This window comes from Moschus berezovskii, chromosome 9 (assembly GCF_049115385.1).
Source record: "Moschus berezovskii isolate FMDL1 chromosome 9, NW_MosBer_1.0, whole genome shotgun sequence".
In the NCBI taxonomy this organism is placed as follows: Eukaryota; Metazoa; Chordata; class Mammalia; order Artiodactyla; family Moschidae; genus Moschus; species Moschus berezovskii.
The window spans coordinates 85,955,005-85,980,436 of NC_142468.1; the positions used below are offsets into that span (position 1 = coordinate 85,955,005).

Genomic DNA, 25,432 nt, shown 5'->3' on the forward strand with positions numbered 1-25,432 from the left:
TAGCAGCTAGTGAGTGGCAAATCAGGACTCAAATCTTGTTTTGTTAGATTTCAGAGTTCAAGCTGCTAACCTCTGTTGAATGTCACTCACTCATGAAAGTCCAGGACATTCTCTGCATAAAAACTCTTGATGCTGTGAGAGCATTTGAACACAAGTGCCTGAGTCCCCGGGCAATCTCTGCCATCATTCTCTATCATCAGTGAGGAAAACCCAGTTCTTTCCAAGGCAAGACCAGACATGAAGGAGGGCTTTGGAGTGAATCATCCCTGTTATAACATTGGTCCTCAGCTGGCATTTGCATAAATAACACCAGCACAGTTGGATTCTTAAATCAGCAGAAATCTGGAAACCCTGAGACCAAGTAGCCGTTTCACTGAGGGAACTGTGATGTCATCTCATAAATGTGGCTGCAGGGAGAAGGGAAAGGGGAGAAGGAAGGAGAATGGCATCACCGAGGCCCTTTGACATGTCAGGAGCTGTGCTAAGTCTCCTCTAACCCTCTCGACAATTCTAGGAGGGAGGTCGTGACTTCCATTAAATGAGACTCAGGGAGGTTAAATAATTTGGCCAAGGTATTAAATGATGGAGTGAAAGTTCAGTCCGGAGGCAAACTCAGGTTCGTCTTATTCTTTCTACTAGTTCTAAAACTTGTGTCATTACACAGACTGAGTTAACATACCTTAACAGCCCGACAACTTGGAGTTATTGTATATCCTTGGTTTCTTTTGTCATATGAAAAACATAGACGTAAAAAGAGAAATCCTTTAGTTAATGGTTTTCCTTTCTCTGGTCATTCTGAGGCTCTCAAAAAAAGTCGATTTGATATCAACTGTGAAGAATGCATTTCAAACAAATCCTTCATCAAAGCTAGATAAATCAGTGACAATTCCATTTCTAGGGGGAAAATGGCCTTCCATCAAGTTCATTAAGACAAAAGTTGAGCTTATTAAAACATGACTTGTCATTCATTTATCCCTTTGAGACTTTGCCAGTGGGTTCTCTTAATTTTTCTTGCCAAAGGAGAACATCTGAGAGGCTGGATAAACAGTTTATAGAAGTTATGGACCAATACAAGAATTGTTTGTTATTGAATGGACCTGGTCCAACAAGTTTGGAAATGAAGGGAAATTCCACATTCTGAGCCTTGTTGACAGTTTGGGGCTGTGTTGGAGATGGAGCTCTTTTCCATTAGGTGTTAAAAGACCCCTCAGTGCCAGGAGGTAGAATGGTATGTTCAATCCACAGCTCAAAGATGAGTCTCCAGGCTCTTTGGATACCTGATGAATCTCACAATAACTCATTTTTAAGGCAAGCACAATTTTGTTGGCCACGAATCACTACCCTGTTCGTTTGATAAGTCTATTGCTGACATACCACATCAGAGTGATCCCTCACGAATACAAGAAGCCTCAGTGCTTTATATCTCTGGTTGGCATCGACAAACCATGGAAATAATTCATCCTTAATTTCAGAGGTCCAGGGCTGCAAAACTCATTTGTATCTCTTTTGGTTCTCCAGTTTAAGAGTTCAGGAGGGAAGGAAAATTCGACTCTTTTGGAGTGGTCATATGTCTTGTGTCTTTGACCATCTGGTTCCTAAAACCAACTTGAAAACATTCCTTACAATGTCTGATGGTTCAAAACTCTACTGAACATTAGCTATTGAGCAATCATCTATATTGCCAACCTCTAGGATGTCAGCTGTAGACAGCTAGTCAGACAGCGGAACTGATAAACAAAGAATCTCATCATTTTTATCACCCCTAGCTAACAAAGCAAACCATCCCTAGTTTTCCATTTTATTAGAACCACATTCTTCACTTTGGTTTTCTGCATAGCAGTGCATAATTAAAGTTATTTTGTGTCTTGGAAAGAACAGCAAGCCAAGGATTGTCTGATCCCACTCACTTGTTGGCTCCATAAAGGGATTGTTATGTAAAGTTGCAGCCTCAGTGCTTGGGACAGTACCTGGCATATTGTAGCTACTCAGTACGCATGTGTTACCTGAATGGGTATATATCATGAGCACTGAATACATAATACTGACAACAACAAGAAAAGTTAGGTCAGTTTTGAGGATAATGTCATTCAAAATTGGAAGAAAAAAAAAGGCAAATTGTGCCAACAGAGTAAAGAAGAATGGTGAATGAGTTAATTTTAGTGAATGGGTACTTAATTAGGAGATAGGACTAATCTAACTTGGAAGACTGGAAACCTTTTCATGGATCACTCATAGGGAAGGACACATAACCTTATTTATCCATTGGTTACATAACCCTTGCATACATTCTAGGTTCTGTGCAAAACCCCTATGCTAAATCAGATGTAAAAACAAAACACATACCAAAAAACCCATAAAAAACTGGGTAAGAACAGGAAACTTTTCTGTGCAGCTCTTCATTACAGGTCTGTTAAATGAGTGAATGAGTGGATGGATGATGGCATTAGCCAATCTCCTTTCGTCCTTGCCAACTCCCAGTCATCCCACTGACGGGAATCTCTAGCATAGAAAAGATGGAGAACTAAACAGAACTAAGAACTAAATGAATTCAGATATTTCTCACCCTCAATCCCTGAAAAGACAGACAGCCTTAAAAGCTCTCGTCAGGAGTAGGAAGAGAAATTGAAATGAAGAGGGGAAAAAAGGATGACTAATATGAAATTGCACATATGCACACGGGGGGCATTGATTACCCTTTAGATTAGGGAGTTTAATTTTGGTTGCCAGAACATCGATCTTCAGACTGGCATTCACTCTCCCAGAATGATGACCTCTAGAAATTCCAGTTTAAGACCAAAGATGCCGGTTGACCTCTTAGAGGAGGTGTTTAAAAGCAGGGAGCCCATCGTGCTCCCGAGCTGCCTGACGTGGTGTCTGAAAGAGCCGCGCAGTTGTCTCCATGCCATCATCCTCACAGAACACACATTTGCATACTTTGGTGTGTGGGCACTGTGGCTCCAGCCCAGCAGTCGGCCCCTGTTGGGCTCGGGGGTGGGCGGGAGTGACAATCCCTGGCTTGTGTGTGGGGGCTGAGGGAGCTCCTACTCACCCTTTCCTGTTTTTCTTTGAATGCTCTCCTCAGGTTGGGTGGGCTCAAAACACTTTCAAAAATTTTCCACCGCTCGGCTGTTTCCTCAGCTGTTCCGTCTCTCCTGTGTGGAGAGAAGTCAGCAGAACTGTGGGTGGAGGAGGGAAAACTGAGAGAAATATAGTACAGGGATTAGCTGTGTGGGCTGTGCAGAAAGAAGCTGTGTACTGAATGACAAATCTGTGAGACTCAATACGCCACGAAAGTGGTTGGTAGTGCACTTCCTGCTCCCCGGCCCCGGCCAAGGCGATGGGTGGAGAGACCCTCCTGCATCCCTCCCTGGGAGCCCCCTCAGGGTGGACTGGGCTCTGGGTGCTGGGTCTCTGAGCTCCTGTTTCTCCTGCTTCCAGCTTTTGGGGTCACACATGGTAGGGCAGGAATAGAATTGTCTGTCATGGCTGGGTGATCTAGCTGGGGACACCTGCCACTTCGTCTCTATAAGGAAAAGTAAGGGTGAATTTCCTAATGAACTCAGTGCCTGATCAGGAGATGAAGAATCCCAGCATTTGAAAAACAAAAAACGTTTTTTACTAAGCTTTCAGCTGGACAGGTGATGACTGACCACACAGCCTAGGGCAATGATTTGACCTGCCCAGCCTGTGGGTAAAGGAGACAGTCATTCCTCCCCCATGCTTGCTTCATAGGATGACAGGAGCACACGCCACTGACATGATTGGGCCAAAATTCACTGAGTAATTAAGAGGTAATAGGATAACCTACCCCCCCACAACTCCACCTCCACAGAAATTCTTGGCATTCAGCTTTTTCTAAATGAAATCTTTCTTCCCAAATGAATCTGATTTAACTTTGATCATTTAAAATTCTATACACCTCCTGGTTGTATAGTAAAACCTCAGTCAATGGAAAACCAACGTCTTCTTTTACTTTTAACTTATGATCTGTCAGTTTTCAAAACGATTCCAATTGTTCACAATGAAAGACTCAGTCATACTAAAGCCACTAAAAACAACCCTGTAAGGGCAAGAGCCAGATAATGCAGAGGTAAGGAGATTGTATCACAAAGGACAGGTTAAGAACGATACCTCAATGGAACATGCAATTTAAATAGGAACTTCCTGGCAGCTAAAGAGAAAACAGAAGAGTCGGGGCGAGAGCAAGAGGGAGAAAGAAAGAGATTACATAACTCATCTGTTTTAAAAAAGGAAGCACGACACTTCACTAAGAGAGACAATTCTATTTCTTGACATTCAGTTATAAGATGAATTTTTCATGTAGATCTTTATATAAGGGCTGTTGAACAAGATAATAGTGATTGTCTTTAAGAGCAGTTTTACAAAAGAGGCAAAAGCATTCCCTGTGTAACCATTTTTTAAACAGACTCTGAAAGCATGATTTAAATCGCCATTCTGTGCAGGTAGTTCTGTGGGACCTCAGGTGATTGTCCACCTGTGTGACCTTGGAGTGACAAAGGAGAGGTTGGAGAATCCAGAAGAATGAATAGATGTTACTAGGTTCTTGGGATTCTCTGCCTGAAATGTAAATGGTATCATTCAAACTTTGGAGGGTAACTAACTATAGAGAAAACTAAACTCTAGGATCCTTCTGCTGAAAAGATCTCTTTGATGTTGTGAGAGATTCTAATTATAGGAAAGCCTAAGCTCCAGGGGTCATCAGGATTCTGCCCTCATGTTTCTACACTATTATGAACTAATAGTGATGTTTAGTTAACACTGAGTCTTATAATAAGACTCATTTATCAAATGAAAAAAAAGGCCTGTTGAAAAATATTTATTTACTATGTTTAAAAGAAAAAAAGTCAACATATAAAGAATTTCCTTCTTAGTCCTGATTTAACCAAAAATTTTCATCGTAAACAAAAAATTCCACATTTATGGTTAATTAAGGTTTTATAAATGGTTTCCAACAGCCGAAACTGTTTAGTTTGTTGTTCTTGTATTTCATGTTGCTTATGTTCTCATAGACTTTTCTTCTTATTCTGTTTCTCCTTCCCACCCCTTCTCACCCTGTGCTATCTTACAATTATGTTTTTCAAACGTAACAGATCATTAAAACAACAACAACAGCTGGGATACTCGTTAGAGTTTAGATTCACAGGCCCCTCTTAAGGATTCCTATTCAGAAGGTCTAATATGCCCAGGCAGGTGTGGGAAACACTACTTTACTAGCTGGTCCCCATAGAGCCCAGCAATGAGCTCTCTTCACAGTTCACATTAAATGGTGTTGATTGACTGGCTGAATGTTGGTGCTGCCAACTGTAAGAGCCCACTGTGTTTTTAAAAAACAGTTCATACTTAGCCATCTGCTTGCTCTGCAGTGACAGCACCATCCGTAGGCTGCTTCCAGGAGTCATGGCATTGGGCTTCTCCATGTTGTTTGTACACATGCCACCCCCTTTTCCTGGGAGGAAATATGTTCAGATCCAGGTATTGGACATGGCAGTGCAGGGGATCACCACTCCTCGTGGTGACCAGCCCTCAGCTTACCTTGAGCACATGTACATCTTCCATCCAACACAAATTGTTGAATTATAAAATTCCTAGAGAAGTTACTTTATAGAATTCAAACTAATGTGCATTTTGCAAACACATTTAACCAGCTTCTGAACTTGTAATATAGCTCTGAAAGTAAATTGTTTAATTAACTTTGGATAGATAATACATAAATATGGTACAAATTCAAAAGACACAAAAAAGAATACAGTGAAAATTGTCTCCTTTCTATCTATACTTCATTTACTCATTTCTCCCCGCCCCCAGAGGCAGTTGCTGTTATCTGATGCATATTTATCTTTTTAGATAGTCTGTGCATATATAACAGCTATATTTTTTCAACAAATTGTAGCATACTATATATATTTCTTCCACCTTATTGTACTTATTTAAAAATATTTCTTGGTATCTCATGGCAATACGAATGGAATGGCATCAGTTTTAAAAAAACAATTTCATTGTATTCTAAGAATATAATCAATTTATTTGACTAATTGAGAGGCACTTAAGTTGTTTCCATTGTCACAGAGTACTGAGGAAAAAACCTTGTGAATATATCATTTCATACATGTGCAAGTATATCTGCAGGATAAATTCCTAGAAGTATCATGATTGGTTAGAGAGTAAGAACATTTTGAGTTCTGATAGATATTACCAAATTGTCTCCATAGACGCTGTAGCTGTTTGCACTCAGGCAGGCAGCGTGTAAGAGTGTTTGCTTCTCCATACTTTTGCCTATACAGGGTGTGATAAAACTTGATCTTTCACAGTTTGATAAGTAGAAAATGGAATCTCATTATAGTTTCATTGTGCATTTCTATTATTGGGTTGAACATCTTTTTGTATGTTTCAGAGCTCCGTACTTCCTTTTCTATGAACTTTTCATTTCCTTTACCCATTTTTTTCCTATTAGAGTATAGTATTTTTTATTATTGATTTGTAGAAGTTCTTTTTTTTAAAGGACATCAGTCTTCATCTATGATACAAGCTGCAATTTAAATTTTTTTTGCTGTACATATTTTTTTTAATGTTAATACTAGTTAATACATACTTTCAAGAGGAAGTATGGAGTAGGGAATCCAACTTTATTTTTTCTAATATGGCTATCCAGCTTTGCCAACATTTTCCTTTCTGATTTGAAATAGTTCCATTATTATATATTTAAGAACTTATGTGTTTGGTGCTATTCCCAACCTTTATAAACTGTTCCTTTGACCCATCTATTTATGCCCTGGTACCATGCACTCTTTATTATTATAACTATAATTTTAGAAGTCATGTAGATTAAGTTGCCCTTTCATGGCATTGTTTTGCTAGTTTATTTCTCACACGGCCTTTAGAGTCAGACTGTGTAGTCCCCTCTACTCCTCTGCCCCTGATAATTTGGTATTTGTAGAGATCATGTTAAGTTGATAGATTAATTTAGGGAGCATTGCAATTTTTATGATTGTTGCATTTTCCTTTCCAAGAACTGATCTGCCTTTCCTTTTCATCAAGTCTTTAGTGGGCTTTCCTTCATTATCGTTTTCAAAAATAGTTTTCATATAAATCCTGCATACTTTTGCTATGTTTGCCACTATTCTAAAGAAGGTCTTTATTTTGCCTTATCTTCTATCTAGCTGTTATTTGTATATGAAAGATTATGATTTTTTATATTAGATTCACATCTAGCTCTCTCACCAAATTCTGAGCTTTTCAGCTGAGTTTCTTCAGTTTTCTAGATAGCAGTCATATTATCAGCAAGTGATAATAATTTTACCTCCTACTTCTCAGTTGTTTTAATCTCATGTCTCTCTGATTTAATAGGAATGCTTTTAGTATTTTCTCATAAGCATTAAGTCCCTAATGGTTTTTTACTTCATAAAGATCCTTTTCAATTCTCATGTGAAATATTTCTTGCCCCATTGTCTATGGATTGTTGTGGCAAACTTCTCGGTCATCCCCTGCAAAAGCTAAAGAATGAAAGGGATCGAACTAGAGAAGCCTTTGTTACATTGGACAAACATCGGCCTTCGGGGGTCTTCCACTCATTTCCATCTGAAATAGCAAAAGAGGGACCAGTCTCATTCAAATGGCAGCCCTTCAGACTTCTGAGGAGACAGTCGGTCTCCTTTGAATATTTCTCTCTGCCTTACAACATTGGAGTTTAACAATATTCACATTCCCAGAACCTCCAATATGAAGCCTTCCCTTCCCACTGTACTATGGTGCTTGTAGAGAGGATCCCACACTTATGACCCAGAGTGAAACTCTTTGAGTCATATTTCTTATTGCGTTTTGGATTTTATTATTTTCTCTGAACTTCTAAAATCATCAGACTGGTCACATTGTTGATAAGACTGAATTCTCTTCTTACCTAAGCACCAATAACTCGCTGGGGTTCCATGTGCTATTTAATCAATTACCTCAATTTGGACATTCTGTGAATTTGAATTCTACTCTAGACTATGTGAAGCTCATTATAACCATGTGGATTCAGTTGCAATTATGACAAGTTTTTGGTTTTGAGATAAAAATATCATAATCTATGGAGGAGTGCCACTCTTCAGATTTCAAATTGTAAAATTTGTAGAGTTTTCATTTGGCTCAACAGTAGGGACAGCTGACATGAAAACTTTTGTGGCATTCAAGTGAGGTCAGACAGAATAAATAGACATAGAGTTGAACCATTTTTATCTGAGCTTTTTTGCCTTCTTGGTGTTTGAGCATATGATAGCAACTTATAAACAACAAAACCCTACCATATTTCATATTACTTTCATTTTCATGCCTGGTGCTTTTATAGATTCAGTGAGGGCACGGTGCATATTTGTCATGTCTACATGACCTGTTTGCACAGTGATCCCATATATTGGATTCTGTACCATGTAGACTTTTGTTCTTTAAATGACTAATAAGACATAGCATGTAATTGACTCTCTCTCGCTCTCTCTATATATATGTATATAATTTCCTCCTTGACAGACTTCATAAAATTTAAGAGCAAAACTTAACCCCAGAACAGCATCCTTGGCATTTAACATCTGCATTATCACAAAATGAAACCCGTATGTTCTATCCAATTTCTAGAGATGAAATTTCCTCACCTAGTCCTGTCAAGCAGGGGCAGGACCTGAGCATATGATAAGTGATCAATAAATATTTATTTAATGAGTAGATGAAGTCTGAAAGTCAGTTCAGATCTGAGTGTGCTTATTGAGACAAGTCCTGGTGAGAGATCAGTCCTGGGTGTTCATTGGAAGGACTGATGCTAAAGCTGAAACTCCAATACTTTGGCCACCTCATGCGATGAGTTGACTCACTGGAAAAGACTCTGATTCTGGGAGGGATTGGGGGCAGGAGGAGAAGGGGATGACAAAGGATGAGATGGCTGGATGGCATCACTGACTCGATGGACATGAGTTTGAGTGAACTCCGGGAGCTGGTGATGGACAGGGAGGCCTGGCAATTCATGGGGTCGCAAAGAGTCAGACACGATTGAGCAACTGAACTGAACTGAACTGAAGCTTGTTATAATTAATGTACACTGAAAGCATATCTTCAGTCATCAGTTCAAACAAGATCAGCAATACATTTACCCCAGAGTAATGATCTAGATGCTAGTTTAGAATTGTATTTTTAGTCATAGGACCTGGCGTTTTGTTAATTAGTTGAAGCATAATTAGTTGTCGGTGGACATGTGTCTCAATTTCATCCATCCGCTCTTCCCCTGCATCTAAAGAGAGTACCCTCCAAGGGCCTGGTCAGGTGGTAGGTTCTGAAATTACAACCAATAAGGTTTGGGGAATTTACAGGGACCTTTTTCAGGGGCAAATACTAAATAGCAAATACACAAATAGACCCAGGCTTCTCCCCCTGTGGCCTCTCCTGCTGAGAAACGCATGGAGTTTCCCTGCTTTTAGACACAGGGCTGCTCTGGTTGGGGAGGGATTGTTACTCTGTACAGATTTTCTGCTTTGAAAAAGTCTAAATTAATTTGTTTTCTGGACCAATGATACTTTTTCCTTTTCATGGTCCTTCATGGTATTCTCTAAGGTAGGTACTGAGAATGAAATAAATCAACAGAAGGAGGAATAACCTGAAAAAGAAAATCAATCTGAGAATGAACAGTGGCCACTCTTTGATTCTAATGACTTTGTAGAACATTCATTAATAACAAAATAAACCCAAAGAAAATAAAAACAAACAAAGCAAACAGTTTAAAAAAAACACAAAACACCTCTCCCTCTGAGAATGGATTTGAAGGCTATTGTACTATTGTTTTCAATGACTAGTATCCAATGCACATCTAAGAGGGACAGGATTCTGATTCTGTAGCAGAATCAGATTAGAACTTCTTTTATTAGCAAGGAGCCTAACTTGTCCAAAGTCTCCCCAAATGGAGGCTAAAAGAGCACTTGTATACTTTGTTTGTATAAATGCTCTGCTGCTGCTGCTGCTGCTAAGTCACTTGTCGTGTCCGACTCTGTGCGACCCCATAGACAGCAGCCCACCAGGCTCCCCTGTCCCTGGAATTCTCCAGGCAAGAACACTGGAGTGGGTTGCCATTTCCTTCTCCAATGTGTGAAAGTGAAAAGTGAAAGTGAAGTCACTCAGTCGTGTCCGACTCTTCGCAACCCCATGGACTGCAGCCTACCAGGCTCCTCTGTCCATGGAATTTCCCAGGCAAGAGTACTGGAGTGGCTTGCCATTGCCTTCTCCAATAAATGCCCTAGGATATGATAATCATGCAGATTAAAGAGAACAGAAAAGAGGCACAAAAATTATTCCAGCTCATTTCCAAGTTCAGAACTCCATCTTCAAATCCAGCAAGTCCATTTAGCTTAAATGGTTGGGATGTTACAGTGTACTTGCCGAGTCTACTGCCATTCCAATACCACCATATTTTTCTTTTGTTGTAAATGGGAGGTTTAGGAACAACAACTTTGGGGATTTTATTTGGCAATTAGAATTCTTTCTTGCCAGGATTAAGTTTGCCCTAAAGGATGTTGTCTTATTTAGAGATCCTCAGTTTCATTAACTTGGGTGGCTTTGACATGATGGCTATATACAAAATCATCACTTCAAGTTTTTCACTATTCAGGATCTGTTAATGAGATAGTGTTTTTTTGTGTCATAGATTAGTTTAACATCATCTTAATCCACAAGTGCCCTCTTGGCCAGAATTTCATAAAGAAAACAATGTATGCTTAGAGACTCATTAACCACAAAATTAGTCTATTTTCTGAATTAAAAAAAAAAAAGTTTCATTGACTCTATTCCAAAGAGCATTCTGGAAGGCATAATATTAGACAAAAGTTGACCAAGGTAGAAATGATTTGATAAAGTAAACTTACTGGAAGATGACCATTTTATAGAATCTGACTTGCTAACTCCATGGTCATAAAAAGGGAAAAATAAGTGATTTGTTAATAAAAGATTTTCATGCACTGCAGGACTGAAATATGATGTATTGTTTAGCATGTAGCATTATATTTAAAATTATTATTTTCCTTTCATGTTTAGATCTTTCTCTGGAATTAAAGGACTCCAGCTGAAAGTTAATCTCCAACCCAATGACAATTACTTTTTCTACGTGAGAGCCATCAATGCCTTTGGGACAAGTGAGCAGAGTGAAGCCGCCCTCATTTCCACCAGAGGTACTTCCTTTGCACACAGAGAACTACTTCCAAGCATTCCCGTTCCTTCCCTCCCACCACTCAGAGAAGACATCCTAGAGGGCCACTTCTTAAGCTCCCAGTCTTCTGGCAATGCTAGGTTTCTGGCATAAGGACCCAGGGTTGGCCAAAGGTCAAGGTGTTTCTTTTACTTTTCTGGTTTAAGACATTCTCAACCTTGGCTACCCATTAGCTATCAGTCAAATGCTTAAAATATTAAAAAAGATGTTGGGGGTCCACTCCCGAAGATCCTGATCTAATTTACTGAGATATGGGCTCTGACATGTTTTTAATCTGCTCAGATGATTCTTGTTTGGTTTACAATCTGCTGTATATGGTGGGTATGTTTTGAGTCTGTGAGTGTGTTTGTGTGGTGGGATGAAGATATTCTTGATACGTGACACTGCGAACTCCATGAATAATCTTCCAGTCTTATTCTTCCAATTATTTTCCATGCCTAGCTCATGATTGGTGCCGATTTATGTTTGTTGAATACATGAATGTATGAGTAACTCAAGAAAATGATAACTATTCAAGGGCCTTTTGGGGAAAATACCCTGAATGGTGCAAATAAAAAATACCGGGCTGTTCTCAATTATTGTGAAAAGAAATGAGAAATGGAAAGGTAATCATTTTTTATCTTATCCGAGACCCAGAGATTGAGGCAGAAACTTGAGGGTGGCCCATTAAGTGACTTGCTTAACCAGCAAAAAGTTGTGCACGGGCCATGTGTGTTGTGTGATGTGGTTAGGGACTGCGTGATGTTTGTAAAGAGAGAAAACGGGGTAACTGTCTGTCCAGAAGTGTGTTCCCTGCAGTCCTAGTGTGGTGCCTGTACCTTCCACTGTTAGAATCACTCCTGGAGGTTACACCAGTGCGTCTTCAGACTTGAACGCACACATGGGTCTCCTGAGGAACTTGTTAAAATAGAGATTGTGATTCAGGAAGCCAGGGGGAAGGCCTGAGATTCTGCCTTTCTAAATAGTTTCCAGGTGAGGTAGGTGCTGGGTGGGGAGCATACTTCATATAACAGAGTAGGTGCTAGATTTGGACCGAGGGGGGTTTCACACATCTGTGGCACCAGGCAAGGTGACAAGTCACTAGCTCACAAGTCCTGATCATGGATGGAATTTTGCCATGGACCTGAAAACACCCTGGGGGGGATTTTGATTTCAGAAACAAGGGGAGACTAAAATCTGAAAGGTGGGGCTTGGCCAGGGACATGGTGGTCATGTTATAATCCTGTTTTCTGATCGCAATAGGAACCAGATTTCTCTTGTTGAGGGAAACGGCTCATCCTGCTCTGCAGATTTCCTCCAATGGGACAGTGATCAGCTTCACTGAGAGGAGACGGCTGACAGAGTGAGTAGAAGGAGAAGGCACGAGAGGCCTCGGGTGGCCTCACCTGCCACATCCTTGGTTGGGTGCACTTGCTGTGTGACAGCAAGCACGAATCGCAGAGTTCGGTGATGGTTCGTTACTAAGGGAAGGTCATGGAGATAGTTCAGTCATGGAGCAAGTGTCAATATTTTTATTGGAAATACAAGCACAGATGGTTTTGTTTAACACATAGACTGTTTTAAGGCATTATCTCTGGTTCAGTGAAAAAAGAGCCAGAGTTCAGTCTTCTATTGTTTTCAACAGCACATCAGATTTTTTATCAATCCACTTGAAAAGGAATAGAGGAGAGTGACATTTTGTGGAGTTTCTGGAGCTGGCCACGTGCAGGACTCTCAGGATCTTGCCCCCTCTCCCCCAGAGGGGCCCACAAGTGAACATATTAGTCATTCAGTCGTGTCTGACTCTTTGCAACCCCGTGCACTGTAGCCCCCCAGGCTCCTCTGTCCATGGGATTCTCCAGGCAAGAATACTGGAGTGGGCTGCCATTTCCTTCTCCAGGGCTGACCCAGGGCTCAAACCCTCCTGATTGCAGGCAAATTCTTTACTGTCTGAGCCACCAGGGAAGCCCCCGACAAAAGGAAGCAGCAAAGTAAAAAGAAGGCAGAAGCTGAGGGCATAGCACGGAGAGTGCTCTGCAATTTGTCTGCAGTCACTCATGGTTATTTTGAGGGTCCAAATGGAAGAAAGTGAAAGACTTTCGAAAATCGTAAGCCATGGGAAACACGCTCCTGTAGGCACTGATGTGCCTGGGGTGGACAGCCAGCAAGCTCTCACTGCCGCCCTGAGCCCGCCAACGGCGACTCGCACTGCTTTCTTCCTGGACTGCTGTTCACCTGTCTGTGGCTCAGCCCAGGTGTTACCTGCTCCTGGAAATGGCCAAGCCTCCTTTGCACTCTGGTGCCCCGTGATCGTATCTACACAGAGCTCTGAGCACCTGGGGCATCATTCATCAGCTGCTCCATCTCAACTGGTCCTCAAGCAGCCCTGTCTTCCACATCCTTGAATCCCCAGAATCTATCCTAGGGTCCAGAACACTGGAAGTGCTAAACATGTACCGATGAGTGAATTCAGGGGGAAAAAAAAGATTTAAGAAATAGATTGAGCTTTTCTGTCTCTTTTGGATTTCTCAAAAACTCAAAAGAGAAAAGAAGTATATTGGAAGTTGGTTCATAGATGACTGATGATAATAACTGTTCAGTTCAGTTACTCAGTTGTGTCTGATTCTTTGCGACCCCATGGACTGCAGCACACCAGGCTTCCTGGTCCATCACCAACTCCTGGAGCTCACTCAAACTCATGTCCATTGAGTCGGTGATGCCATCCAACCATCTCATCCTCTGTCGTCCCCTTCTCCTCCTGCCTTCAATTTTTCCCAGCATCAGGGTCCTTTCCAATGAATCGGTTCTTCCCAACAGGTGGCCAAAGTATTGGAGTTTCAGCTTTAACATCAGTCCTTCCAGTGAATATTCAGGACTGATCTCCTTTAGGATGGACTGGTTACATCTCCTTGCAGTCCAAGGGACTCTCAAGAGTCTTCTCCAACACCACAGTTCAAAAGTATCAATTCTTTGGCACTCAGCTTTCTTTATAGTCCAACTCTCACATCCATACATGACTACTGGAAAAACTATAGCTTTGACTAGACGGACCTCTGTTGGCAAAGTAATGTCTCTGCTTTTTAATATGCTGTCTAGATTGGTCATAGCTTTTCTTCCAAGAAGCAAGTGTCTTTTAATTTCATGGCTGCTAATAATAATAGATAATAATTGTAATGTATTTGATAGAATTATGTTAATTATTAATATGAAAATTAGTTCATACATATCAAGCAACCAGGTTTTGCTCCAGGGAGCAAGCGCCCATCAGTAGCCACCTCTCTGAAATGAGGTTGTCGGGTAAAGACACGAGAAAGGGAAATACATTCCCTTGTGTAATCATTTTCTCACCTGTTAAAGGGGAGCGGGAGATGGTGCTGACTGAATATTAATGCTGCTTAAATTAAAAATGCTTCCTTGCTGTTTCAGCCATTTCAAAGCAAAACTGAGCAATTCATGCAAACAAGGTCACCCATCAGCAGGTGAAAGTGCTTGGTTCACTTCACCATGCCGGTTACAAAAATAGCTGAGGTGAGACAAAAAGAGACCTTTCAACAACCTCTTAGGCATACCTACTGCCATCTAAAGAGGCCCCAGTCCCCAAGACTGTTGACCGCAAGCCTCTCCAGAGCACGAACAACACAGCCACTCCGCCTGCACTGCCCCCGCTCCGGCCTCCCCAGACGCCTGCTGTCCAGCAGCAGCACCTGGTTTGGTCTCTGTGCTCAGGAAGGTCCTCAGACACAGGAACTCACGGTTAAAGGTTTTAGAGATTCCATTTTGTGTGTGTGCAAGTTTGGGGGAAAAAACTTTCCAAGTCATACTCTCTTAGAATTCTCCTCTTGCCTCCTTTATATTTCCTCACTCCCTTTGAAAGCGGTGCATGCTGTCTCTTCAGTCCTGTCCGACTCTTTGTGACCCTATGGACTGTAGCCCACCAGGCTCCCCTGTCCATGGGATTCTTCAGGCAAGAACACTGCAATGGGTAGCCATTCCCTTCTCTAGAGGATCTTTCTGACCCAGGGATTGAACCCATGTCTCTTATGTCTCCTACATTGGCAGGTGGGTTCTTTACCACTAGGGCCTCGGATTGTTGCCATTTCTTTTTATCCTATGCATGTGTTCAGTCATTCAGTCACGTCTGATTCTTTGCAACCCTATGGACTACAGCCCTCCAGGCTCCTCTGTCCATGGAATTTCCCAGGCAAGAATACAGAGTGAGTTCTTCCCGACCCAAGGGTCAAACCTGAGTTTCCTGCATTTCCTGCATCAGCGGACGGGTTCTTTACCACTGAACCACCCAGGAAGCCCTCTTTTTTTTTTTTTTGAAGCCCTCTTCTTTTTATCCTATCATTATTCTAATTATTTTCTAGTTCCCAGTTCCTCTAAGGATGCTGTGTGTAATACATGTGTGTTGTGTGTGGCAGCAGAAATATGTTAAAAGCATGTTGAATGTTTAGGGAATTCTGTGGCCCTCAGGTCAAGGTCAGGGACAGCATGAACAATGAATGTCTTTAGTCAGATTCCAGCAGTTTCCAAGGATAGAATTCTGCTTAAACTGTGGGTACGTTTATGAATGTCAATGTCTGTGAAGTAAAGGTTGCCAATTCCTGATCAACTTTGCCTGCAGAATCCCATCAGTGCTGGGTGAGGAGCTTCCTGCCTGTGGCCAGCACTACTGGGAAGCCACCGTCACACACTGCCCGGCTTACCGACTTGGCATCTGCTCCAGCTCAGCTGTGCAGGCTGGTGCCCTGGGACAAGGAGAGACCTCGTGGTACATGCACTGCTCCGAGCCACAGAGGTAAGCTGGGGCCTACCCTGCTTCACTTAATTGAAGTGTCTTGAGTTGACGTCTAGGCCGAGGGCTCTGAGGGGTCTAATAAGTAGCCTCTCACTTCCCTGCCCAAGTTCTGAGCCAACTGAGAAAGAAAAGAGTCAAGTATTGAGTAGGCCGAAAAGTTCATTCAGGTTTTTCTGTAAATGAACTTTTGGGCCAACCGATACATGGAGACTCAACTATTACTCTGATTACTGAGGAAGCCAGTTTTAGAGAATGTGGTTCATATGTGAGAGCAAAACTGTTTCTTATCTTGAATCCTCCTTAATAGACTTGTACCCACCCAAAGCCTTGGCCAGGCCAGCTTCCTATACTGCAGGACAGAGTAGGTTCCTAGAAAAGGATGTGTGTCTCCTCAGGAAGCTCATAAAGAAAAGTTAGAAAAGTGGGTGTGTGGCCAGGTTTTCCTTCGAAGTCCACCCCAGGGTGGGGAAGAGACCACATGGGTAATGCTGAAAGGGCTCCCACCACGGAGGAGTCAATAGGACTAAGGAAGAAGTGGATCCCAGCACCCCGTCCCCCCCACCGCCTCTGGTCTATATTAGGGGTTGCAAGCTACAACCCACAGGCCAAATATGACCTGCTGACTTTTTTGTAAATGAAATTTTATTGGAACACAGCCAAGTTCATTTGTTTACATATCGCCTATGGTTGCTTTTGTGCTACAATGGCAGAGTTGTCTAGTTATACCAGATACCAAATGGCCACCAAAGCCTAAGATCCTTACTGTCTGGCCCTTTACAGACAAAGTTGACTAACCCCTGGTCTATATTATTGTTGTGACTGACCTGGGGTTCTTGGACTCTTTTTCTGTTGTTGTTTTACATCTTTTTAATTTGTTGTTTTTGTTTTATGTTTTGGTTTTTTGACCATGAGGCATGTGGGATCTGAGCTCCCTGACCAGGGATCAAACCCATACCCTCTGTGTTGGAAGGTGGAGTCTTAACCCCTGGAGCACTCGGGAAGTCCCTTAGACTCTTTAGTCAATTTCCATTGATAGGAATCTAGACTAGGAATTCAGGCAAGGCTTTACTGGGACTCGTGCTGCAGCAGGAGTGAGCAAAGACAAGGAACAGCTTCCCTTGCTCCCTCCCTGAGGAGGGGCGAGCTGGTCCCTTAAATGGAATGAGGGTAAAGGTGGATTGGCGGGTCAGGCTGGAGCAGTGGCTTAGGGGGTCTGCCCACCCCCTTGGTGGTGCCGTGTGTGTGTATCCCGTGCAGTACCCTGCTTTTGCTTCCAGCACCTCAGAAGTGGCAATTGAGTTTGGGCCTTTTGTATCTTGCTCATAATTCGCCCCAACTGGGCATGCGCATGGTTATTTTTAGTTTCTTTGTACTCTGTTCCTCAAGAAGACTTTTGTCCAGGTGCAAGTGCTGTAGTAAATGGTCCCATGCTGTAGGCTGTCTCATTAGTATTGTCTAATTGGTTGATATGGAAAAGCCATAAACCTGCATTAGTCTCAGAGATAAGGCAAGCATGCTGTGAACTGAACATGTGCACAAGACGGTCTAATAAAAGAGCATGAGATTGGAGCCGGGAACCTAATGTGAGTTCTGGCTCCATTCTTGACTAGCATCCTGTTGACTACTCACCAGAAGTTGGTTAATCCTGTGAGCAGATCTGTCTTGGTTAATCTGTGCCTCATTTGTCTTGTCAGGGGACAGTGACACCTAGTCTACTCCATTTGGGGGTTGTGAGGGTCACATGAAGTCAGGTACAAGGAAGAGCTTTAGAAACTGTAAAGACTCAAATGTGAGGCATTATTCAAATGGAATGCTTAAAAAGGAAGCAGTGCTTGCAAGTTCCCAGAAAAAGGCCCACAGACTGGATTTTGCTTGTTTCTCACTGCACATCTCTCCCTGTATCCTACTTGACAGAGTCTGATTCCCTGACAAGGTTCACAAGGACTCCATCTCCAAGAGCTGTTCAAAGTCACACTCCATCAAATCAGAGCAATTATGATTAATTGATGTTCAGTGCTGTGTGATCCTTGAGGACCCATCCTCTGCCCAGAGTTGAAAAATCATTCAAACCCAGAGTTTGTGATTGGTAGACTTAAGAGTTGGAACTAGGTATTGATTTCATGAAGATTTCCTTAGACAACTGAACCCTTAAGAACCTAAAGGCAAGCCTCCAATAACAAAGTTCTAGACTCTAGAGAACAGAACAGTTAATTTCATTCAGCAGGTTCAACAGCTTTGGTCTTTGGCTTCTGTCACCCAGGGTAGGTTCTGTAGATTCTGGGAGAAGGGATGTGCCTGCCTGTTATGATCACAGCACAGAGAGGTCAGGTCTTAAGTGCCTCAATCCCTGGTCCAAACAGAGCACCCTGGCCTTCAGGGCACTGAGAGTGCTGCTACAGCAGAGCCTCCTGTGTTTTTCCATTTTTCTGGCTTCGTGATTTAAATGAAGCAATATTACTCTGGATTCTACTTGCATCTCGTGTAAGATGTCACGGTGGGGTAGGAGAAATGAAGAGTTTTAAGGAGAAAGAATCAGCTGCATTTCTTCCTGTCTGTCCCTAACTTACTCCTCTAGTTCAAGGCTTCACTTCCTTTACCAGTTTCTCCCACAGCCCCCAGGCCTGTGCTCTTCTTCTAGTCTCTAACCACTCCACTCTCTAAGTGTCACCACTGGCAAATATTTCTAAAACATCATTTGCATCATGTCCCTTCCTTTTCTGCTAAAGAAATCTACAAACATAAACAATGGTGTCAGCACTCTGGGACCACAGTGAAGGCGGGAAGCCCGGAAGAAGGTAACCAGGCTGGGGGATGGGAGTCCTGAGGGAAGCAACCACCAGGGTGGAAGGGAGTCTGGGCTCACTGTCGGCCAGCAGTGAGATACACCAGGGTGGGCGACACAGGTAGGGACCCTCGCCCAGTTCCAGGGTCAGGCAGGTGTCAAGAATCAGGCTTCCGAATGACCCCCGTCTGAACCAGAGCTAGCAGGCCAAAGGATGGGGAGGGAGTCAGGCCACAGACAGACAGGCCTTGTTTCAGGCCGGAATGCAGCTTGGAGAATGAAGAGATGTGCTCAGTGGGAAATGGGGCAGAAGCAGGACGGGGCGAATTCCAGGCCCTGCAGAATGGTTGGGTCCAAGGCTCCATGGAATGTCTTTCCCTCCTTGACCTCATGGTAGCAACTTGCTCAAGGACTGACTGGGGCTGAGCCTGTGGGCACTGGGGATCTTCCAAGCAGGATAGGGAAGTAGCTCAGATGGGCATTAAGAACCCTCTTGACCAGTCCTGTCCAGTCACACATTCTGAAAAGCTAGGAAAACGGTAGATGTGGCTATTGAGCACTTGGAATGTGGTTAGCAAGACTGATGAACTGAGTTTTGAATTTTCCTTAATTCTAATGTAAGTGGCCATATGTGCCTCTTGGCTACTGTATTAGACAGGGCAGACCAGTATAGAGCCTGGCCTCTGACTTACCTATCCAGGTAATACTCTCAAAGTCATTCACATGTCCCCTCCTAACTGGTCAAGCAGGTGACATACAGGTTTATTCTGCCACCTCATCATTGCCTCCGCTGCCCCCACAGCTTGGATCACCTCGCTCTTTTCCCCCTTATCCAGTCCTGACCTTTCTCTGGCTGAACGTGTACCCATCTGCTCCCCAAGCCTTCTGTAAGAACGCCAGCTACACTGCTATTCCCCATCATTGCCACCCACAGCCTCTGTGTGCTTTACAGGTTCTAAAATTTCATAGTGTTCTGCTATATTTCACATTGGCAAGGCACTGAAAAGGTCCTTGATCATTGTGGAAGTCTTGCTTACCTTCCATCCCCGTAAACCTCTGCCCTTTTGAATGAGCTTCGTCCCGCAAGGAAGTTGCCAACTTGCCATTCCCTGCACTCAAGCTTCTAGGTGTTTAAGAGAGACGCTGCAAGTCTTCGGGTCCTTCTGTGCCTCACCAAAGGTATGCAGGTTCTAGGCCCCAGTCTGTCCAGTGTCACTCCCACCCTCAGACCTGTCAGAGCCACAGACCACACACCTGTCCCTCAGCTCTGCTCTTCTCCTGCTTTCAGGGCCCCACCCTCTGTTTCTAAGATTGCCAGGAGAAAACTCCCACCTTATGTTACTCTTTTGCACAGAGCAGTTTCACTTTTTCTGTTCAGGAATTTCTCGCTCCCAACCCGTCCTTGAACCTTTTCTTTCACAACCAAACCCAGTCCGTGAAATGTGTCAGAAAGCACTTTCCCCTTCTGTGCCCGGAGCTGGAGTCTGAGCCCCAGCCTCTGCTAAAGTCATAAACAGTTTTCCTTCTAAGTTCAGTAGAATATGGGTTTCCTTGAAGGCAAGGACAGTACGCTGTCGTCCTTCATATCCCCCAGAGGTGCAGAGGTCTAACAAAGTGTGGGACATACACATATGCCAGTGAAAACATGGTGAACTGAATGTATCTGAACTTAAGAGAGAAATCAAAGGTAACCCCCCTTGGCTGTAAGGCTGCAGAAAACATGGAGATGAAAAGGAAAGTTGGTTTGGGGCAGGGGCATTGTACAAAGGATGAAGTTGGACAGAAATAACGACATATTTCTTAAGCTTCATTAAGGCCCTTATATAAGGTACTTACAAATTTTTTAAATAGTAAAATTAATGCATTTTATGGAAGGCGAGCCTGCAGTACTTTTTAAAATACATGGCAGCCTCAAAGGAGTTTTATTCAAAAGAATGACACACCATGAATGCGGTAGTTAAAACATGTGGGCAGCTGGGAAAGAATTAAAATGTGGAGAAAAATCACAAGGGAGGCATATGTTGGTTATTCTGGGCCTGCCTTCTAATGTAGAAGTAGCAAAATTATTAAAAAACGCTCGTTTGTTGGGAAGAGCTATGCATTTTAGCATCTAGGAGGGATCTGGCTAAGGTATTTGGGGCAATGTTACTGCAACTCCTTATTGTGAACTGAGATCAATAATTGCAAAATCGGTTGTCTCCAGGGATTTTCTTTATCGTAGTCCTTCAAGATTTTCAAAGTTTTCAATTCCCATTCTGTTCCATTTCAGATACACATTTTTCTACAGTGGCATTGTGAGTGATGTCCACGTGACTGAGCGTCCCGCCAGAGTGGGCATCCTGCTGGACTACAGCACCCAGAGGCTGCTGTTTATAAACGCTGAGACTGGACAGATGCTCTTCATCATCAGGCACAGGTTTAACGAGGGCGTCCACCCTGCCTTCGCCCTGGAGAAACCCGGAAAATGTACTTTGCACCTGGGAATAGAGCCCCCTGATTCTGCAAGGCAGAAGTGATCGTTGGCTTTCAGAGTTTCCAAGAGCAAAATTCAAATTTCGGAGGAGGGAGTGCTCTGTTGTTCTCTCCTGTGGGTGCTCGACAGCATTCAAAACACACTTGCATGAATGATAGCTCCATGCACAGTGATCAACACGCGAGCCAAACCAGCAAGAAAACCTTGAATTTCTAGAGTGCCGTGTGGGTCGAGGATGGAAAAAGCAACCTCTGCCCTTCAGGTTATGGATGTTTGAGTTCTTCCCTAAGTGGAAAGGATTTATACCTGACTTGGGAATCGAAATAGCGAAATGGACTCCCACTTGTGTTGCTGGTGAAAGAAATCCTCAGAGGGACAGGTCTATGTCCCTTCCTGAGTGAAGGGAAGGTTGTGCTGGTAATACATCTCCTCCGACAAGAAACAACTACTTTTTCCATAAGAGAAATGTCACCTCACTTCACTAAAGAATGCTGAGTCCTAATCAGTAGAGAAAATGTTTTAACCATTCTAAGCTGATAATGAACTCTTTTGTAACCATTATGAGTCTCTTTTCCCTGAAATTTTAAATGTAGAAAAATGCTAGATGTTAGAGATTTCCTTTTTGTTAAATAAATGGTTAGAGTCTATAAAACAAAACATGTTATGTGAACTTATTACATGTGACTTGTGAGCCTGGCATCTCTGGACGGGACAAACTGTGGCTAAAGAGTCACCATACTGCAGTGGGTGATATTACCACTTATTTACATGTGAGAATTTACACATGTAAGCTTTAAAATCTAAACATTTTCAGCCTATAGTTACAGACAACTACCAGAAACTCAGAATCTCTTTCTGCTAAAAATAAAATGGTTGGTCATTTTAAGATATATTGAATCTCTCCAAATCTTCCTAAAATATATATGTGTAGAGTTGATAAATATAAAATGCATGTTGAGATGATTGCTCTTGTTCTCCACAAGACAAATACTTTGTACTTGTAGGTTTCTTTAACATTATGAATTCAGTTGTTTTCTTATATCAAGAAATAATGTCCTACTTTTGGTACATACCCTAAAATCTATTGTTTAATAGTTGGAAAAGCCAAATTGGGTGTATAATACATTAACAGAGTGACTTCAAAGCCTTCCTCATCCTGCTTTGAAATTAGGGCAACTGCTAGCAAGAAGGATAGTTAGTGAAAACACGGAGTAACTTGCTGCTTTGTGGGAAACACTGTCTTCCTTTTTTACAAGCCTTAAAATGATAATCAGGTTCTGACTAATCAGCAACTCATGGTCATTATTACTTTTTTGGGTGGGAATATAGTGTGATTAAAAACAATAACAAACGGAGCAGCAACCACGTGGATTTTGGAATTTGACTCAGTTTGGATTCCTCCAAAAGCAGATCAAAGAGATAAAGATTTAGGGCAAGTTATTTACATATGCAAGGAGATCCAACCAGTCCATTCTAAAGGAGATCAATCCTGGATGTTCATTGGAGGGACTGATGCTAAAGCTGAAACTCCAATACTTTGGCCACCTCATGAGACGAGTTGACTCACTGGAAAAGACTCTGATGCTGGGAAAGGTTGGGGGCGGGAGGAGAAGGGGACGACGGAGAATGAGATGGCTGGATGGCATCACCGACTCTGTGGACATGAGTTTGAGTGTACTCCGGGAGTTGGTGATGGACAGGGAGGCCTGGCGTGCTGTGATTCATGGGGTCGCGGAGAGTCGGACACGACTGAGCGACTGAACTGAACTGAACTGAACTGATTTACATAGGAGGCGATTCTAGGAAACAGGAGGCGATTCTCGGAAGCACAGGAGAGGAAGTGGGGAAAGCGAGGAAGAGGCAAGAGCGTCCAGAGGACATGTTTTATGAGTGGGTCATTGCAGCGTGGACTCCGGGGGCTTGCCCGTGTTGGGGGCACCCTCGGAAACCACTGGGAACAAGCCAGAGCTTAACGTGTAAGCACTGCTGTCCAACCCAGTTGGGTGAGCACTGCCCCTGGAGACCTCGGGGGACACTGAATTCCCTCCCCTACCTTTCCAGGTGTGTTCCCTGAAGGCTCTTGTGGCCACAAGAAACCCCTCGAAGGACACAAGAAACAGGTGCCTGACGCTGCTGGCAGCAGGCCGGGCGCCCCCTGAGCAGCGGCCGGGGCACTCAGGCGCCGCGGGCAGGCCGGGTGGAAGCGGCTTCCGCGAGGCGGCGGAGCCTGTACGCCTGGCAGAAGTAAAGTAAAGTCACTCAGTCGTGTCCGACTCTTTGCGACCCCGTGGACGGTAGCCTACCAGGCTTCTCCGTCCATGGGATTCTCCAGGCAAGAATACTGGAGTGGGTTACCATTTCCTTCTCCAGGGGATCTTCCCGACCCAGGGATCGAACCCGGGTCTTCCGCATTGGAGGCAGACGCTTTAACCTCTGAGCCACCAGGGAAGCCACGCCTGGCAGAAGCTGGGACCAAATCGGGACTCAGCCCTTCTACGCCGTGACTCGGGGCAGCTCAGATGCTTTCGTGACGCCTCTTTCTCGGGATAATTGTAAACATAAGGTTACATAAGCACGTGAAACAGCCCTGTATTGTTAGCTTACAACGTCCTGACAGGAAGCCAGAGCCCCTCTGTGGCGACCTTCCGCCGCATCCCCGGTAAGTGGGCCCCTCTCTGACCCCGCAGCAGGTGGAGGCTGGCGGGGAGGACAGGGCTGGGAGCTCATGGTTTAGCTGCCTCTGTTAACAGACTGGCGGTGCTTCCTAGGGGGCTGGTCCCGTGCGGACACGTAGAGGGAAGCTTGCTGTTCCCCCACATCCTCCTCCTTGGCCCTTTCTGAGCTCCCTTTGCGTTCCTGTCTTTCCTCTCCACACAACATAGATCCTCAGCAACAGGAAAGGAAGGCAGCAGATTTCTGTCAAAATGTCTCCTCTGGAAATCTGTTGATGGTCAATGTATAGCTCATGCATTATCTCTTAATGCTCGTCAGGTCGTTGCCCAATAAAAATTTCCGTTTTATGGACGAGGAAACCAGTCTCAGAGCAGTTAACTAACTTGTTCATAGCCTCAGCTGGCAGGGAGCAGAGCATGGATTTAGATATAGCTTGCATGCAAGCTAGAAGAATAAAATGATCATATTTTGTTTCATTTTAAATCACAGGTCAATTTTCTACATATACATGGTACATGAAAATTACATGTCTATGCATACTCATATGCACACCACACATACACATGTGAATATACATATATGCACACATATACTCATTCATACGTCCACTTTCTCCCTCCTGAATTGACTTCCTTCCCCAGCCTCTCTTTTGTTATCAGTGCTGTCCTACTCCCAGCAGACATGGGACACTTTTAATTCTTTCTTCAATACCATTGACCTTATTTAGGATTCAGAGGTATGTATAATATTCTATTTGTGCAAAAAAAGTGAAACCACATACATGAAAACATAGTGTTGCCTCTTAACAGGTACAGGGCCGAAAGAGGAGTTTGTGGAAAAAAGATTACAAAATGGGGATGAACCCTGTGGTCCTTCTCTATCTCTTTGCACCTGGCAACTCTGCTGGATATATTCTTTGTCAAAATTAGAAGTATGTTTCTGTTGGAGCAAACCGGAATATGTTGTTGTTTTTACAGAAGTGCTTCCCTAGCGTCCAGCAGAGTTGTCTTGTACTTCATCACACTCACTTACAAAACTGTGCTTTCAGTGCTGAAAACTGACACTCTCCCATCAGAAGCATCTTTCAGGCCTGAGAATGGCCTATATCTGAGGTCCCTTCTCACCCTTGCTGTGTTAATTACCTGTTAATCATCTCAACGGTTTAATTGCTGAAAGAACTCACAGGACTCAGTTTATGCTCATGGAAGAGCTTTATCACAGGCAAAGAATACGGTCCAGATGCACAGAGGAAGGGTCAGCATTGAAAAGGGTCCTCCTATACGTCAAGTGCAGGTGTCCTTGCCCACCCGTGCGTGGGATGCCAGCATGCACATATCTCCAGGCCTCAAAACACCCACCGTCAGGGTGTGTGTGAAGCACCTGGGTAGCAGGAAGCCCAAATTTTGTTTCAGGGAATTTGGTGCTGGGGAAGGGGGCTCTCATATTGAGCTGGTCATGTACTTTCTAGCTGTGAAACTAGCCCTAATT

General features: G+C 43.3%; 1 protein-coding gene across 1 annotated transcript in view; it reads left to right on the forward strand.

Moving 5' to 3' along the window:
- Positions 1–21,928, forward strand: part of CMYA5 (cardiomyopathy associated 5) — a 104,902-nt gene extending 82,974 nt beyond the window's left edge. The window contains exons 10-13 of the mRNA XM_055436249.2: positions 11,065–11,198; positions 12,479–12,578; positions 15,843–16,016; positions 21,068–21,928. Coding sequence (XP_055292224.2) covers positions 11,065–11,198; positions 12,479–12,578; positions 15,843–16,016; positions 21,068–21,314 — 655 coding nt within the window. The 3' untranslated portion in view covers positions 21,315–21,928. The remainder of the gene's footprint in view (positions 1–11,064; positions 11,199–12,478; positions 12,579–15,842; positions 16,017–21,067) is intronic.
- Positions 21,929–25,432: the final 3,504 nt, after the last annotated feature.